The sequence below is a fragment of the Sus scrofa genome, chromosome 11, assembly GCF_000003025.6.
Source record: "Sus scrofa isolate TJ Tabasco breed Duroc chromosome 11, Sscrofa11.1, whole genome shotgun sequence".
In the NCBI taxonomy this organism is placed as follows: domain Eukaryota; kingdom Metazoa; phylum Chordata; class Mammalia; order Artiodactyla; family Suidae; genus Sus; species Sus scrofa.
The window spans coordinates 67,849,172-67,865,673 of NC_010453.5; the positions used below are offsets into that span (position 1 = coordinate 67,849,172).

General features: G+C 45.0%; 1 protein-coding gene across 30 annotated transcripts in view; it reads right to left on the reverse strand.

The window, feature by feature from the left end:
- Nucleotides 1-16,502, reverse strand: part of DOCK9 (dedicator of cytokinesis 9) — a 288,344-nt gene that overhangs the window by 85,163 nt on the left and 186,679 nt on the right. For all 30 annotated transcript variants that reach the window (XR_002336733.1, XM_021065834.1, XM_021065826.1 and 27 more), the window contains exons 16-27: nucleotides 10,678-10,757; nucleotides 10,405-10,592; nucleotides 10,207-10,272; nucleotides 8,942-9,034; nucleotides 7,541-7,661; nucleotides 6,803-6,924; nucleotides 5,689-5,775; nucleotides 5,090-5,179; nucleotides 3,644-3,759; nucleotides 3,304-3,373; nucleotides 2,409-2,534; nucleotides 1,560-1,631 (exon numbers count right to left, since the gene is read on the reverse strand). Coding sequence is in view for 29 of the 30 variants with exons in the window: in XM_021065834.1 (XP_020921493.1) it covers nucleotides 1,560-1,631; nucleotides 2,409-2,534; nucleotides 3,304-3,373; nucleotides 3,644-3,759; nucleotides 5,090-5,179; nucleotides 5,689-5,775; nucleotides 6,803-6,924; nucleotides 7,541-7,661; nucleotides 8,942-9,034; nucleotides 10,207-10,272; nucleotides 10,405-10,592; nucleotides 10,678-10,757 (1,231 nt within the window). In the remaining variant the exon portion in view is untranslated. The remainder of the gene's footprint in view (nucleotides 1-1,559; nucleotides 1,632-2,408; nucleotides 2,535-3,303; nucleotides 3,374-3,643; nucleotides 3,760-5,089; nucleotides 5,180-5,688; nucleotides 5,776-6,802; nucleotides 6,925-7,540; nucleotides 7,662-8,941; nucleotides 9,035-10,206; nucleotides 10,273-10,404; nucleotides 10,593-10,677; nucleotides 10,758-16,502) is intronic.

Genomic DNA, 16,502 nt, shown 5'->3' on the forward strand with positions numbered 1-16,502 from the left:
TACAGACACTTGACCTCAGACAGGGAGCCTCCAGAACCATGAGGGAATGCATTCCTGTTGCGTAAGCCCCCTGTGCACGCACATGTGCTGGAAGCCCCAGCTGACTAAGGCCTCGAGCCTGTCCTCTACAGGACAGCATTTTCAACAGAAAGGCGTGTGTGTGTGTGTGTGTGCTCGCCTGCCTGTTAGCTGCACGCGGCCAAGCAGACAATCTGTTAGATTTTTCCTTGGCAGGCTGTGCTGGCATGATTTAGATGGTGCGTTACTCTGTGGAAGGCAGGGCCCACCTCCATCTGGCATCTCCCTGTGCACTGAAATTGGATTTAAAAGAAAAAAGGAAAAAAAGGAAATCTCCTCATCAGGCACCAGCACTAGCTCTACGAGAAGAAAGCACAGCTTTAGGTTCTGAACCACCAACCTTGCCCCTGATGAAATCCACCAGCCTTCCCCAAGGCTTCCTCTGTGTCCAGGTCCCTTGTCCAGGGGGCCCTAGATCTTGAGCCTTCCTCCCTGGGGCCTCTCTCCCTCCTCCCCGTGTTCACTGCAGAGGCTCCTGGGCCCCAGGACCCCCGCTCCCAACCACACTCCCCGAGACCCCACTTCTGTACAGCTACAACCCAGCAGGAAGCCATAGACACCTGGCAACTCCAGGACCTGTGAGTCTCAGAAGGAACTCCAAGACACGGCCACTGTGTTTACTGCAGTGGAATTTTATAAAAATTTATCTTCACGGAGCCTCAGACAGCCAGTGGTGGCCAGTTACAGTCCACGGACAAGCCCAGTCATCTCACGACAGAGGCCAATGGGACCCAGAGAGTCAGACACAGCCAGGAACTTTCCAGAAGAAGGTGTTGAGGAGAGGTGGAGTTAATAGAGTCCACTAACTGGCCACAGAGGACGTGCAGTCACGTCAGACACTCCCATCCAAGTTCCTGAGAAATATCCACAATGCTCCAGACACTTAAGAAACACTGGGGAATTGCATTTTCAATGGATGCTCAAATTGCTATTCTCACTTAACAGACTTGAAGATTTCTAAGCCAGTCAAAGGAAAAGACACATTTCTCTCTGGATTTATTTTATATTTTTTTCATTGCCTTGATTTTATTTTGTGTACTTTTTTTGTTTTGTTTTTTTAAATATCAGAGGTCTTAGGTCTGCTATAAAAATATGGAACGGTTGGTGAATCTGCGTGTCATCCTTGCGCAGGGGCCATGCTAATCTTCTCCGTATCATTCCAATTTTAGTATATGTGCTGCTGAAGCGAGCACTTCTCTCTGGATTTAATCACACAGTGCTCCACAAGCTGGGCTCCAAAGCCTGGCACCCTCCATTCTGTGCAGCCTTGGGTAAATAACTCAGGCACTCTGGTCTCAGTACCTTCATGTACAAAATGAGGGCTAAGACTAGGACCTCCCTCATGGGTTATAAAGCTGAAATGCCTAACTGCTTGGAAGGCACCTAGAGCAATACTGTGACTGGCACACAGAAAGCAGGAAGAAGTGCTGGCTACGTTCCCCTAAGATCGGCCAGGCAGTTCTTGATAGGAAGTGACATACCTTAACTTTGGAGTTCTCTATCAAATGCTGGGCCATGGATTTTATGAGAACTTCAAAGAAAAACCATGAATACTGAAAGAAAGAAAGAAAAAAATTCCAGTAAGGAAAAGAACAAATCAGAAGGTGGGATGTTTACTCTCTTAGGCTGATGGTATCACCAACATGAAATAAGTGTGACCGGAAATCAAAGCTGGACCTCCTGGCAAATGGTGGTCAGACCAGAGGAGCACGGCAGAGGCTCTCCTGCTTCGTGGGTCCAGCACTGGACACCCCACCCCGCCAGGAAACACGTCCTTTCCTCTCAGCTGAGTCTCACCTGCGCACACTTGCCTCTGGTCTCTAACCCAATGTCCTCCAGTGGTTTAATAGGACTGTGAAACTCTGAAGATAGCAACACCTGCAGCTCTGTCAGGAGCACAAGTACCAGCAGCAAAGTTGGTACTGAAGGACTAACTCTAGGAGTTCCCACGGTGACTGAGCAGGTGAAGGACCCGATATAGTCTCTGTGAGGACACAGGTTAGATCCCTGGCCTCACTCAGTGGGTCGAGGATCCAGCATTGCCACAAGACGCGGCATTAAGCTGCAGAGGCGGCTCAGATCTGGCGTTGCCATGGCTGTGGTATAAGCTGGCAGCTGCAGCTCTGATTCATACCCCGGCCTGGAAACTTCCATATGCCACAGGTGTGTCCATAAAAAAGAAGAAAAAGAACAAACTCTGTCACCCCTTTTTAGGAGGTAGTGATTGTCTCTAAAAGCACACAAAAAGGGTGAAATGGATCAGGCCATGAGGTCTGAATTTTTTCCATCAATTTCAATACCGCAGAGCCACGCTGGCCCCGCCCACATACCTTGAGCAGTTTGTTGCTGGTGAGGAAATCGGCGGAAGGCTTGAGAATTGTGGTCATGGTTTTGGTCAGCTCTTCGTGCACTGTCTTGTATTCGGAAGCAACATACGGCTCTGCCTTATAAGCATACTTTGAAGAAAAGGGAAAGATACTTTAGTGCGTTGGTTCTTCAAGACGGGCTGAAAGCTGGAGAGGCTGCAAAGGCTGGAGATCAGGGACCCAGGTACAACTGCACGGGTGGGAGAGGAAGGCGTGGAAACGGAAGGTGGGAAGGGTGGTTGTCATGTGACAGAAAGAGGGAGCCCATCAACTACGCAAGTCACCTGACTCATCTGGACCAGCGCTCCAGCCCACAGCTCCGCCTCCCAAGGACTCCAAGCTACATGTCCCCTGACGCTCGGTAACTGGTTCCCGAAGAACCTGAACATTACCTTTTAAACTAATACATAACTAAAATTCACAGAGGTGTTGAAGGCTAATTAGAACTTGGTAAAATAGTCAAGGCCACGGTGCTCACTGAATATTGTATGTAAACTACGAACCTGCTGATATGGATCCTAATGACGTCTCTCGCTTTCCCACACCGCCTTTTAATTTGATGGTGGCCAGAGCTAACCTTTCCATCCTTAAACTTCCAGGTCTTTTGGGTCACATTATTTGCAAAACCCATTAAAGGAAGAAAGGTAGTTGAAAGAATGAAATTAAGGAAGTAAATGAATGGCTGCCCCCCTTTAGACGTCCCCTTATTCAGGGGCAAAAGCACCAGCTGCAGGTACAGAAGAGAGAGCAGAGCTGTTAAGTTGCATCCCCAAATAACTAGACTAAAAAGAAATAAGTCCTTAGAAGGAAAGTTGGAGAGCCACAGATTTAAATGACTGGGGCAGTTTAATTTACATACCTTAACATATGACCTCAAGTGGCTCTCCAATCCTTCCTCATGGCACTGGGCAACCACATGAATAATGACCCTACACACCACAGGAATGAATAAAGCAATGAATAGTAATGTGGAAATGGAAACATTTCATTATTATCACCGTAGCAGCAGAACAATGATGATGCTATTGGCACCACAGGAAAACGAGGAAACAAGGAATTCGATGGGGTCCCCACGTGTGGGACCGAAAGGAATTTCTTAAATATAATGTCCAACACATACTCGCATCGCGGATATGCATGACTGCTCCAGATGGGGACAGACTGGAAGGGGGAGGGCATCCTCCTCTCCCCGCGCTCACCGCGTCACGTTGACGGCGACTTCCTCCTGGGTCGCTCGGGTGAGCACGCGGAACAGCTGGTTCAGGATGGTGGGCAGGAAGGCGATCATCACGTGACCTTCCATCGCGTGCAGGCTCTGCGGAGGTGGGAGGGCAACGCGATTTTTTTTTTAAAAGGAAGCCGACCCCAAAGAGTTTCCAAATAAGGGTGGAAGAAAATCCATCTAAACCACTGGAGACAGGGGCAGGAAGACGGATGGACAAAGCCCCAGAGCCTATGACTATGTGACACGGCAAAGGGCAACGCAGGCTGCTCATCAGATTAGCTGGCCTGGAGGCAGGGGTGCTGCTGGATGATCCAGGTGGGCCCGAAGTAGTCACAAGGGCTCTTAAAAGTGGAAGGAGGGGCGGCAGGGGATGAGCCTAAGAAGAACCATCAGAGACGCAACATTTATTGGCTTTGAGGCAGAGGAAGGGGCCACAAGCCAAGGAAGGAAGGAGTTTTTCAGAGCTGGACAAGGACAGAAACAGGTGCACTCCTGGAGTTTCCAGAAAGGAACTCAGCCCAGTTAGAAACACCTGGTTTTAGCCTAGTGAGACCAGTGTCAGACTCCTGACCTACAGGAAGTGTATGAAAACAGATGTGGAAAGAAAACGGATTCAGGCTGTTTTAAGCCACCAAGTTTGCAGTAATTTGCTACAGCAGAAACAGGGAATGAATGAATGAATGAACTGCTCTTCTTCAAGCCACATGGCTCTTAGGATGCAGCTGAAATCAGGGAACTTGGAAAGCAGGAATTCTGAATCCCCATTCCACTTGCTTGCATCAAATTCCACTTCTCATGTTTCTCCTATTTTGTCCTCAGGCTCTTTAACCTACTCTCCTTTTCTAAAATGCCCTCCTAGAGTCACGTTCTGGATGAAACTCCCCTAGACCTACCCTCCTGGCTCCTGTGCCACGACTCCAGGAGCCTCCCAAGCCTGTGCAAAGGAGGGATCGGTTACGTACTGTATTATTTCTGGATTTTTCTTCCCACCGAGCATGTATTCACCAAGGTTACGTTGTCCTCTGCAATGAACTAGAAGGTACTTAACAGGGGGACTAAAGTCACTGCTTTTTATATGCCTGTTACCATGTGCAGGGAGCGCTCACAGGGAAGGCCTGTGCATGAGTGGTTTTCCAGGCAGAATACTGTGTTTTAGGATTGGCCCGAGAGAAGTAAACATGCGGTTAGAAAGAAGACAGTGGTACTGTTTCCAGGTCTATTTCTTGTCACTACCGAAAACTGTATGGACACCTCACATATCAACCTAAGGGCACCCAGCTAAGAGCACCCAGCTAAGAGCACCCAGCTAAGAGCAGCCTTACAAGGTTTGCAAGGTGTAAGAATAACACTCGCCCCCAAAGAGAAGATACAGCCGACCCCGCGCTTGTTAAAAAGGGTTATGAAGAAAGCCATCTGATACCTTAAGGTATTTTACAAGTTCACTCCCTAAGGCTTGGGCTCCAGATTCGGTTTTCTGACAGTACTGGAAAAAATTATGTAAGTGCTGATCCTGGGGAGAAAAAAGAAAATTAGCATAGATATTAGCATATCTGCTGTGGAAATAGAAGTACTTGCTTCTTGCAGCAAGCATGTTTTATTTAGACTATGAAGCAGCATACAGAAATGAAAAATCCAAGATCCCTTGCGGCTCAGTGTGTTAAGGATCTGGTGTTATTTCTGTTGTGGTATGGGTTCAATCCCTGGCCTGGGAACTTCCACATCCTGTGGGTGTGGCCAAAAAGAAAAAAAAAAGAAAACATCAAAAAATTAAAATAAATTAAAAAAAAGATTTCAAAGATCCTCCAACAAAAGAGGAGAACTGTTGAGAAATGTTACTTGTACAATTCAGTTCTAGCATTACATGTAAGCACCTTAACATGTACTTTCTTTAAAAAAGGACTTACAGCGTAAAAACCAGGTCTATGTAACATATCATTTAGGATTTCATTCTGCCAAAAAATTAGGCAAATTCATTCACTACTGAGCAACCCCTACCAATTTTAGTGGAATAGCATGTACCTGAGTATACACTGTGGACACCAGATGAGTTGACACTTTCAGCAGTGGCTTGCTTCCATCTACCCATTTAATTTCTGGACCATGATGCTGAAAAAATACAAAGGAAAAGACATCCCAACAGATTAGGAACCTTGGCTTCAAACACCATCTTCAAGGAGGGAAGTGCCGAAGGCCCAGAGAGCCTCAGTGACTTGACAGTCATGCCTGGTGTGCAGCAGGAAGGCAGCCAGTACTAATTTCTGTCCACTTCCTTCTCCCAAGTACAATGACCTTCTGACTGAATTTTCTAAGCTATCTTTTCTGCATGGTTGCAGCTGTATGAATAATTGCCCATTTGAGAGGGAAAGACTCCTATTTTACCAATGACTTAAACTGAATTCAAAATTCTGAACGTGATGGCGGAAGGTACCAGATAAAGCAAATCAGATAGTAAGTATTCTGAACAATCATTTGCTTGTGCTCATTTTTATTTTTGAAACCCCCATTCTTTGCCTGATCAGATTAAGAATTAAAACTGAATGCTAAATGATTTACCCTTATTTTGGAATGTTTTAACTATAGGTCCATAACATGGGCCCAGATTTGGCACTATTTAAATGCCAGGAGACATTAAAAGCCCTTCAAAATGAAATGAAACAGACCTTAACTAAGCATGTTATAAAACTGAAGTCTATAAATTTCAAGATAAAACCAACAAGCCCACTGGAGAAATCTGAGAAAATTCAGCCTTTAATGAATTGGAAATATATCAGAATGGGCTACCCTACGGATGAGAGATTAGCTTACTAGACTCACAAGAAGCTGGAAGGTAATTCCAGATCATCCGCATGACTCGAAGACATTTTATTTAAGCCTGGCTAGTTGGCAGAGACAAGCTTCGGTCTCCTCCCATCCCTGCTGAGGCACTGCTGGTCCAGGGCTGATAAAATGCCCCAACCATAACTCCAGATGTGGTAACTCTTAAGAGCCCTGCCTTCCACAGGCCAAAGTCTACTAGGACTAAAATGGTGAGACTGGCAAAAATACCCCAGGCTTTTGTGTGTTAACTGTCCTTTGAGCGGATCTTTAACGTTTTCTGAAGGAACGGGGATAAACCAATCTTAAAGTCCTGTACCCTGCCCATCCCCAGCTCCTGGTAGCCAAGGTAGCCAGGTGGGAGGTTGGCTGAGACGGGGATATGCTGCTCGCTAGTCACCACCCTTCCGTCTTTCAGGAGAGGAAGCCAGGAATATCCAACTGTTGAAACAAAGAACAACAACAAGTCACCGTTCAGTGTGGGAAGACAGCCACGTTATTCAGTTGCTTGATCTTTAAGAGCTGGTAATCTCAATCCGAGTAAGAAACAGAAAAGGCTCTGAATAGTGTCCTGCAGTGCATGCTGTGTCTACAGTGCACGCTGGCCTCTGGGATTAGAATTCTCAGCTTTGGAGTTCCCGTCGTGGCGCAGTGGTTAACGAATCCGACTAGGAAACAAGAGGTTGCGGGTTCGATCCCTGCCCTTGCTCAGTGGGTTAACGATCTGGCGTTGCCGTGAGCTGTGGTATAGGTTACAGATGCGACTCGGATCCCGCGTTGCTGTGGCTCTGGCGTAGGCCAGTGGCTACAGCTCCGATTCCACCCCTAGCCTGGGAACCTCCACATGCCGCGGGAGCAGCCCAAAGAAATAGCAAAAAAAAGAAAAAAAAAGAGTTCTCAGCTTAGCTCCTATAAAATGTAACTCTGCGAGGCACGCTACTTTCACAAACCTCATCTGAAAACGCCTTCACAAATAGAGGGAAATTTAGACTCCAAACAAAATTTAAGAACCTAACATGTAAAGTATAAGCAATCAAAGGAATGGTGAAATTTAAACCTTGTGTTTCAACATCCTTCTTCTTCGTGCTTCCTTTACTTGAATTGTCGCAGCTGACGTGGAAGAACGTGAAGAGCAAGTGGTGCTTTTCATGCAGCTGGGTGGGCAGCTCTATTTTAATCTGCAAGAAAGACCAAATTACAATCCTTCTTATATTCCAAAACAAAGGCATGTCACCCCTGCACCAACGTGCATTTGGTCTCCAAACTGATGTTAACTTGTGCAGTTAAAGAGATCTGAGACTGCAGCATTGTCTCAGATCAATCTAAGGAAGAAATGGATCCTGAATGCATTGTAGTGGTCTAAATGTCTGTGCCCCTGCCCACCCCACCCCACCCCAAGCCCATACGTTAAAATCCCAACTCCAAAGATGATGGCATTAGCAGGTGGGGCCCTCGTCTATGGGATCAGTGCTCTTATAAGAGATCCTAAGTGCTCCCCAGCCCTTTCTGCCATGTGAAGACACATGTGGGAAGTCTATGACCCGGGAGGGGCCCTCACCCCACCACGCTTGCACCCTGAACCTGGATGTCCAGCCTCCAGAACCGTAAGCATTAGTATCTGCTGTTTACAAGCCACCCAGCCAGTGGTATTTTGTTATGGCAGCCTGAATGGACTAACGTTCACTAACCAAAAACAGGAGAGTTGGTGTTTCAACTCTACAGAGAATTGGAAAACACATGACAGAAACCACGTCATTAACTTAACACAGCCAAGGCATAATAAAAAACCAGGTTTGAACATTTAAAAGTTGGATTAATACAGCAGTTTTAGTGAACTACATTACCATTCTACATTAAAAAAAAAAAACCCAAAATAAGAAAGGAAGGGGGAGTTCCTTTTCTGGGGCAGCAGAAATGAATCCGACTACATCCATGAGAATGTGGGATTGATCCTTCACCTTGCCCAGTGGGTTAAGAATCTGGCGTTGCTGTGAGCTGTGGTATAGGTTGCAGATGCAGCTCAGATCTGGCGTGACTGTGGCTGTGGCACAGGTCAGCAGCTGTAGCTCCAATGTGACCCCTAGCCTGGGCACCTCCACATGCCGCAAGTACAGCCTTAAAAAGCAAAAAAAAAAGGAAGGTACTCAGGGCCAAAAAGTTTAACTATACTTATGAATTTGAATGGAAATATGTCAGAATATTAATTGCACTAGTGATATGGAGGGAATTTGATTTTCTCTTTTCTATAGAATCTGCATTTTCCAAGATATTTTTATAATAAATACATTACTTTTATAATTAGGAAAATTATGTAAAATAAATATTCCAACATTTAGTTTTATCACTGTAATTCTAGTAGAGTAGGGAGCTTTTCTTGAATTTTGCTTTACTGAGCAAAGAAATTAGAGTTGTTCCTGAAACTGGTTAAACTGGGTTCTCCTTTGAAAATCCCACTTACCTCATCATAAAATTCTGGGTTTTGGTGATGGTGTAAAACCGCAGCAAAGGCGCTCCTTGTGAACAGCGGCCCACCGGGGCGGCCGTAAATGCACTAGGACAAGAATGAGCAGAGGGAGACACCCGTATTCAATTGGTAGAGTACAAAATCAAACTCAGATGTGTTGTAAACAGAGCAGCATTCCTTCAGCAAAAACCTAACCACCCTGATGTGTCTATCCTGTGTAGAAGACTCCAGACCCACAAGCCCCCTTCTCCTGGGTCCAGCCCATCCCCCGCCACCTCCCAGCCCTTGTCCACTCCTTCCCCAGCCCTCCTGCCTGCAGGACACGGCTGCTCACTGCTCACTTCCACCTCCATGCCTCTGCCGACACAATCCCTCTGTCTGAACGACCTTCCCGTCCCTGTACACCAAGCAAATGCTCAGACGTCCTTCCAGAAGTGATTCATTCCTGCCGGGGTCCCCCTGGCAAATTTTTATACTAATTATTCAATTTTGTCCAAAAACCATTTTAGTACTACATGCCAGGAGCATTTTCTCTTTGACGATCTTTCTCTCTCAACTGTGAATTTCTTTGGGCCTAAACTAAACTGTGAGTTTCTTTGCATCTTCATCTCTTTCCCTTCTTGGAAAAGTCATTTCCACCTAGTTTCAGTAAAGAATTTGGACTCTGGAGCCAGACTGCATGGGTTTGAATACCGGTTCAACCAATGTATGGCCCTAAGCAAATTACTTAAATTCTCTGCATTAGTCTCTTCACCCCAAAAAATGCAGATAGTAACAGTTGCTAACTCAAAAGATAGTCATGAGAATTCAAAGAGTTTAATACCTATAAGGCTCTAAGAGCAGAGCCTAGAATATAATAAGCACTCAATAAACCTCACCAATAATCTATTACCATTATTATTACCATATGAGAATAAACATTTTCATGGTACATGCACAATATGTTTACTGAATCGAACATGCATAAGAAAACTCCATCCCCAAAGAGTATAACGGGGCCTTTCCCAACAAATAAAGGTCGTAGCTGCCCGAGTCACAGGTGGAGGGGGAAACAAAAGTATAACAGAACAGAAATAATCAATTAAGAGCAAGAACTTGATTATTTCGTATTCTGTAAGGTTCTGTATATATGGTTATATCTTGTGATGCCATATATTTTTGCGTTTGTGTCAATTAAAATCTGCTAAATCCCTTTAGCTATACAATATTATGCAGCTGCATTTCTCAAATGTAAAAACGCAAACACATAAAATACACACCTTCAGGGGCAGAGAGTCTTCCTCATCTGAATCTTTGAATTCAATACAAATAGCAATATTTCTAGCCTGCAGCAATATTTAAAGAAAAAAGAAAGAGAAAATAAAACCAAAAGCCAATATATGTATCTGTAGAAGAACGTGAGGAGCCAAGGCTTAAAAGTTTGATATAAAAAATTAAACCTCCATCTTTGCACTCACCTTGGCAAAAGTCTTCTGACTGTCATATTTCAAGTACTTAGGATACACATAAAGGTGATTGTTGTAGATGGTGTGAGGCTGAGTGTGTCTGGGTATGCAGGGCACGAATTCCTCCACCTCAAACGTGATTGGCGTTTTAGCACAGGTTTCAAATTGCTTCATGGGAATGTATGATGAATTGACATAATCTAAAAAAAAAAAAAAAAGTTAAAAACAAACTGAAGTAAAAGCAAACAAAAACATGTCTGTCTATTATGGAGAATTTACACTTACTGGGAACGTCTGAGGAAACATTATCAATTGTAATGTCTAGATTGCCCAAAATCACAGGGAGTTTAGCCATCTTCTCAGGTCTGCAAACAAAAGAAAAGAAAAGTCAAATATAAGTGAGGTTAGCTCTGAATTCTGAAGTAGCACTTCCCAGAGAAATATAATGCAAGTCACAAAAGTAATTTTAAACTTTCTAATAGCCACATCGGAAAAAAAGTAAGGAGTTCCCATTGTGGCTCAGTGGGCTAAAAACCTGACATAGTGTCTGTGAGGATGAGGGTTCGATCCCTGGCTTCACTCAGTGGGTTAAAGATCCAGCATTGCTGCTCGGATCTGGTGCTGCTGTGGCTGTGAAATAGGCTGGAGCTGCAGCTCCAATGTGACCCCTCGCCAGGGAACTTCCATATGCCACAGGTACAGCCATACAAAGAAAAAAATATCCTTATCAGAAATGATTTCAAAACTATGTCAAGTAAATTTAACTGTTTACTTAGTGATGGAAATTTCACGATTAAAAAAAAAGTTAAAAGAAACAGGTAAAATTAGTTTCAAGAATACATTTTATTTAACCCAATATATTAAAAATAATCTCAATATATAACAAGTATTAGAAGTTTGTTCTAATACTTTGAAACCAAATGTGTATTTTACAGCTCTTCTCAGGAAAACTTGCTCTATTTCAAATGCTCAATAGCCCTACGTGGCCAGTGGCCACCGTGTTAGCAACCACAGGTCCAGATAAGAACACTAGCAAAATGTTAGAGTTCTTCTGAACCACTCCACCCTCAACACACTTTCTTGGCTCACGTAGAATCATGAAAATTCAGGTTCCATCTGAGGCTCGGACGTCTAGCAAGATGCTGGATATAAAGAAGGCACTTCATGAAACGTCTGGCATTTGTACTTGGTCTGATTCGATCCAATACGGAATTTCCTCTGTGTTGATTCTGACAAGCACTGATCCTGCCTCGGCTCTTCCCAGCGCCACGGAGACCCTTACCGTAGCCGTGTCGACACCCAGATTGCTCTTCCTCACCAGAGGGCAAAATCCGCCGCTCTGAAACTTCTACTCATCAAGGGGCCTAGTTATGGCTTCTGTGTCACACTTTTTAGTCATCTATCAACAGCTGTCACTCCGTGCTGAAGTCCCGATTCTCAGCCCTTCTGCACCTTCCTCTAACGCCACCTCTCGTCTAAGAATATCCCATTTACAGAGTTCCCGTTGCGGCACGGTGGAAACGAATCCGACTAGGAACCTTGAGGTTTCAGGTTCGATTCCTGCCCTGGCTCAGTGGGTTAAGGATCTGACATTGCTCTGAGCTGTGGTGTAGGTTACAGGCGTAACTTGGATCTGGCGTTGCTGTGGCTGTGATTCTACCCCTAGCCTGGGAACCTCCCTATGCCGCAGGTGCGGCCCTAAAAAGAAAGGAAGAAAGAACATCCCATTTACACCATGGCAGCCACAGTCCCACAACCCAAGTGATGTACATCAAAGGTACAATCACTAAAATCCCTAAATCTTTTGTCACGCGGCTTTTTTTTTTTTTTTTTTTTGTCTTTTTGCCATTTCTTGGGCCGCTCCCGTGGCATATGGAGGTTCCCAGGCTAGGGGTCGAATCGGAGCTGTAGCCCCTAGCCTACGCCAGAGCCACAGCAACAGGGGATCCGAGCCGCGTCTGCAACCTACACCACAGCTCACAGCAACGCCGGATCTTTAACCCACCGAGCAAGGGCAGGGATCGAACCCGCAACCATGGTTCCTAGTCGGATTCGTCAACCACTGCGCCACGACGGGAACTCCTCACGCGGCTTTTGTATCAAGCTACATCTCTCCATCCAGGAGCTATAAAATGTTTTTAGGAGTCAGAGCAGGGTTTTATTTTTGTTGTGACCAAGTTTCATCTTTCTATGACTGAGCCGTTTCTAGTTGATCAAAACTCTCCCAAATCCAGACTCTAACACCTAATGCATTAGATATTCCTAACAGCTTTATGTCATGAAGACATTCAGCATCACCTCACATTCTCATAAAAGCCACTGGTGAAGATACTGCACAGAATATTGTCAAGAAGAAGCTCCTTCTCAAACCTCCAGAGGCCCATCGCCAGACTGGTATTAGCCGCTCATCACCCTTCCTGGCACCTGCTTACTCGAGCCCTGAACAACTGTCCACTCTCTGACGCGTCCGACATTTCTGTGACCTGCTGGAAAGACATCCTGGCATATACACATTGCATTCCTCTGCTGGACCAGCTTAGCAACCCAGCTGCAAAGGGAGAGGCAGAAACGACTGGTTCAACATGACATGACTTATTCCTAGAACACAGAACGCCGCCTCCTGGTTGTTCATAAGCCACCTGTTTAATAACGTCTTTAAGAACATTGGCAAGATTCAGCATTTGGTTCTGTTCCCATTTTTGGAAAGTGCCTAACTCCTGTTTTTAAGATCCCTCAGACATTACTGATGTCTGAAGCAGTCTCGCACGGAACTTGTCAGGATATTGTGCAGCACTGTGCATCTGAACCAGAATGTCCCTAACAGTCCCAAATTCTTGCTTCCGTGTGGCTACAGCCTGCGTTAAACATAGTCATTTTTGCCCATCACCAGCTTCAACCTGTAGAATCCCTTTCTCTCAGGGTTCCTCTCATTTCACTTGACATTCATTTACATCTGAGTTAAATGAGCAATTCCTTGAAATCCTGAGAGAGGTAACTGTCAGGAAAGCAAGTTAATACATGTTCACCATTCTGCCTTTGGCTAAAAAGATTTCTGGCCAAGAGATGCTATCGGTGCCACTGTGTGATTTGTTCCCTTTTCTTCCAGCAGGAAGACTGCGCCTTGACAGTCCTTTCCTGGGAGCTGCCGACGGCTTCCTAAGAGTGAGAGGTGCTCTCATGTAACACGTGGTCAGCGCCTCGTTCAGTTTTACCCAGGCTCGTGGGGCACCAACCCTTGGGACCTGTGAGTCTGCAAACGGGTATAAATTCACTTGACACATTGTGCCTTGTTCCATCTCTTCAAGTGAACAACTTAACTCTGCAACGTATCATAAAACCCAAACCCTGCATTCCACAAAATCTTAGAGACACACATGAAGTCATATCTGCTTCTTTGAGTCAGAAATACTATGTTTACTGCAAGTGATACTTTCATTTTATTTTTATATTTTTTTCTTTTTAGGGCTGCACCTGCAACATATGGAAGCTCCCAAGCTAGGGATCGAATTGGAGCTGCAGCTGCCAGCCTACACCACAGCCACACAGGATCCAAGCCATATCTGCGACCTACACCGCAGCTCACAGCGACACTGGATCCTTAACCCACTGAGCAAGACCAGGGAGCAAACCTGCATCCTCATGGATACTAGTCAGGTTCTTAACTCACTGAGCCACAATGGGAACTCCAATACTTTTAAATATAAATACTCAAGAGTACTATACTTAACACACACTCCAGTTATTTCCACCCATGAACAAATATACCTTCATCAAGATTTTTTTTTTTTTTTTTTTTTTTGGTTATCACTCTCACGTCATCCACATCTAAGTTTGAGAGAGATTTCTAAGCAACGAATTTTAATTAAACAACCTTCTCTGGAACTCTTTCTACAATATGTTACATACTTCTGTGTCTAACTATACTTATTTCTTACTCTGTTTCCTCCCTCTGCTCAGCGCTTTGACTTCGAGTTGCTGCTTCTATAGAGGCATTATTTCCATGCACTTCCAAGCAGTCTGAGCTTCGTTCCATGTTACACAGCATGAAGGACTCTGTGTAAGCTATTTCTACCAACTTAGCTTTTTTAAAACATGATCTTGAACCTATTTCAAAACTTTATGATTTTTATTGAACCTGGCTTATTAGGCATCAAAACCTCACACACAACAAAACTTCTCTTGTCTTTTTAAGGTGCATTTCCAAAGTGGTGGTGGTGGTGGTGGTGGGCATATGTGTATTACACAAGGTGAATTCTCTCATGTCTGGAATTTGTTTTATTTCATTTTTTAATACAAAAAAATGAGAACCTATATTCTATACAAAACTTATAAAATGATACTTGAGCATGAAAACCCATCTTAAAGCAGCACTAAGTAAATCAATGTGTAATAGAGACGCATGCAGGTTGTCTGGCATCTGGACACTGCTTCTGTCTATGTGTAAACTTAGAGTGAGGCTCAAACTTGCTCCACTGGGAAAGGGAAAGGCTTTCCGTTCCCACTGCCCATACATTCCTGCTGGTCCAACCACTCCCCCAGAGCAAAGGGCCATGGTGTCACAAACCAGCAGTCACCTCAGGCCAGCGGATGTGGCCAGTCCTTACCTCTGTGCTCCTGGAGCCTGGGCCTCCCTTCCTCACTGCCTACACCAACCCATTAAAATGATTAACTGGTCGTCTAGACATGCTTGGCTCTGGTGTTGGTGTGAGTCTAACCTTCTAATTGCACTTTGTAATAAGCAATATTCCCTAAAACCTTTGTTGTCACTTAAAAAAAAATACACACACACACACACACACACACATATATATGACTGAAAGAAGCTTGAGATATTTGTTTAAACAAAACCACTGAATTGATGTTGATGATACATTTCAATAAGCACCCAGCGATGCCTGGCCATGCCCCAGTGTGCACTGAACTAGCCCCTCGGGGGGAAGGCACATAAGGTCTCCTGTCCTCTAGAAGCCCACATCCAGTAGACACCGACCCCTCCTTAAGACAGACGGTGGGAACTGCTTCCACAGGGTGTATCCGAGCCTGGCGGAGGTCTGGGCGTGCTGAGAAGGGACCGGGGTGAGACCGGCACTCACGGTGTGAGGAGCCACCCTGACACGCTCTCACTCTTTCCCCGCTGCAGCTCCAGGCAGGGCTATTATTACCCCCCTTACGAAGGAGAGGTTATTCAAAGCAGAGACAGCAAGGGACCTGCCCCAGGTCCCCAGCTCGAAAGGGAGTCATGGATTAGGCTCTGAATGATGAGCAGGGTCTCCTTGGAGAGACAAAAGCAAAAGGGGGCACCTTTAGGCAGAGGGCAAAGCACGGTGGAGGGAAGGCACACAGCGGGTTTGGGGACATGCAAGCAGACCCACTGGCTCGAGGGCAGTGTAACCAGAGGGAAACGGAGCTAAGAAGGTCAAGCTTGGGAGCAAAGAATATGAAGGTACACATAAACACAGATCTGTATGTCTCATGCAAAAACCCTGCAAGTATTAGTACTGCAACTGCCCAATATGGTAGCATTTGAAAAGGTCTGCAGTTTAAAGAAAATGTTCTATTTTCATACTTTGCCTTCAGATCCTCTGCAGAAGTGAGAAAAGATACCACCAGGAGCAAATCAAAAACATGTAAAACCTCTCATCCCTCTTAGGTAGATACTTCCCGGAGCATGTGTGTCAGCAGTAAAATCTATCTGACAGAATTATTTTCTCACTCAGTCTTAGAATTATCACGAGGGAGAGGGGCAAAGTGGCGTATGAGCTTTGGCAGCTCTTTTCTAAAGACCGGGGCAGCCTGAGAACATTTTTCTCATCCATTGTTAAATGACATTTTGAGGCAATCATGGAACAGAAACAATAGCTTTGGATCCAAGTTGGTGCCCAAGCCACTGACATGAGATTATTCTTTGCAAATAAAAACAAAGAGGAAAGAAAAAGAGCAACACGAAGGTTTCAAAAAGTAAATAAAAAATGAAAAAGGGATCTTCCTTTGCTGTGAAGAACACACAAAGAAACCCTGGCATTTTGGGATTGGTACTGAAAAAGGACAGCAGCTCCCCTCCTGCTGCTGCGGGTTCTGCTGCTGCCAGCATCGGGTCCCTATTTCGGGTT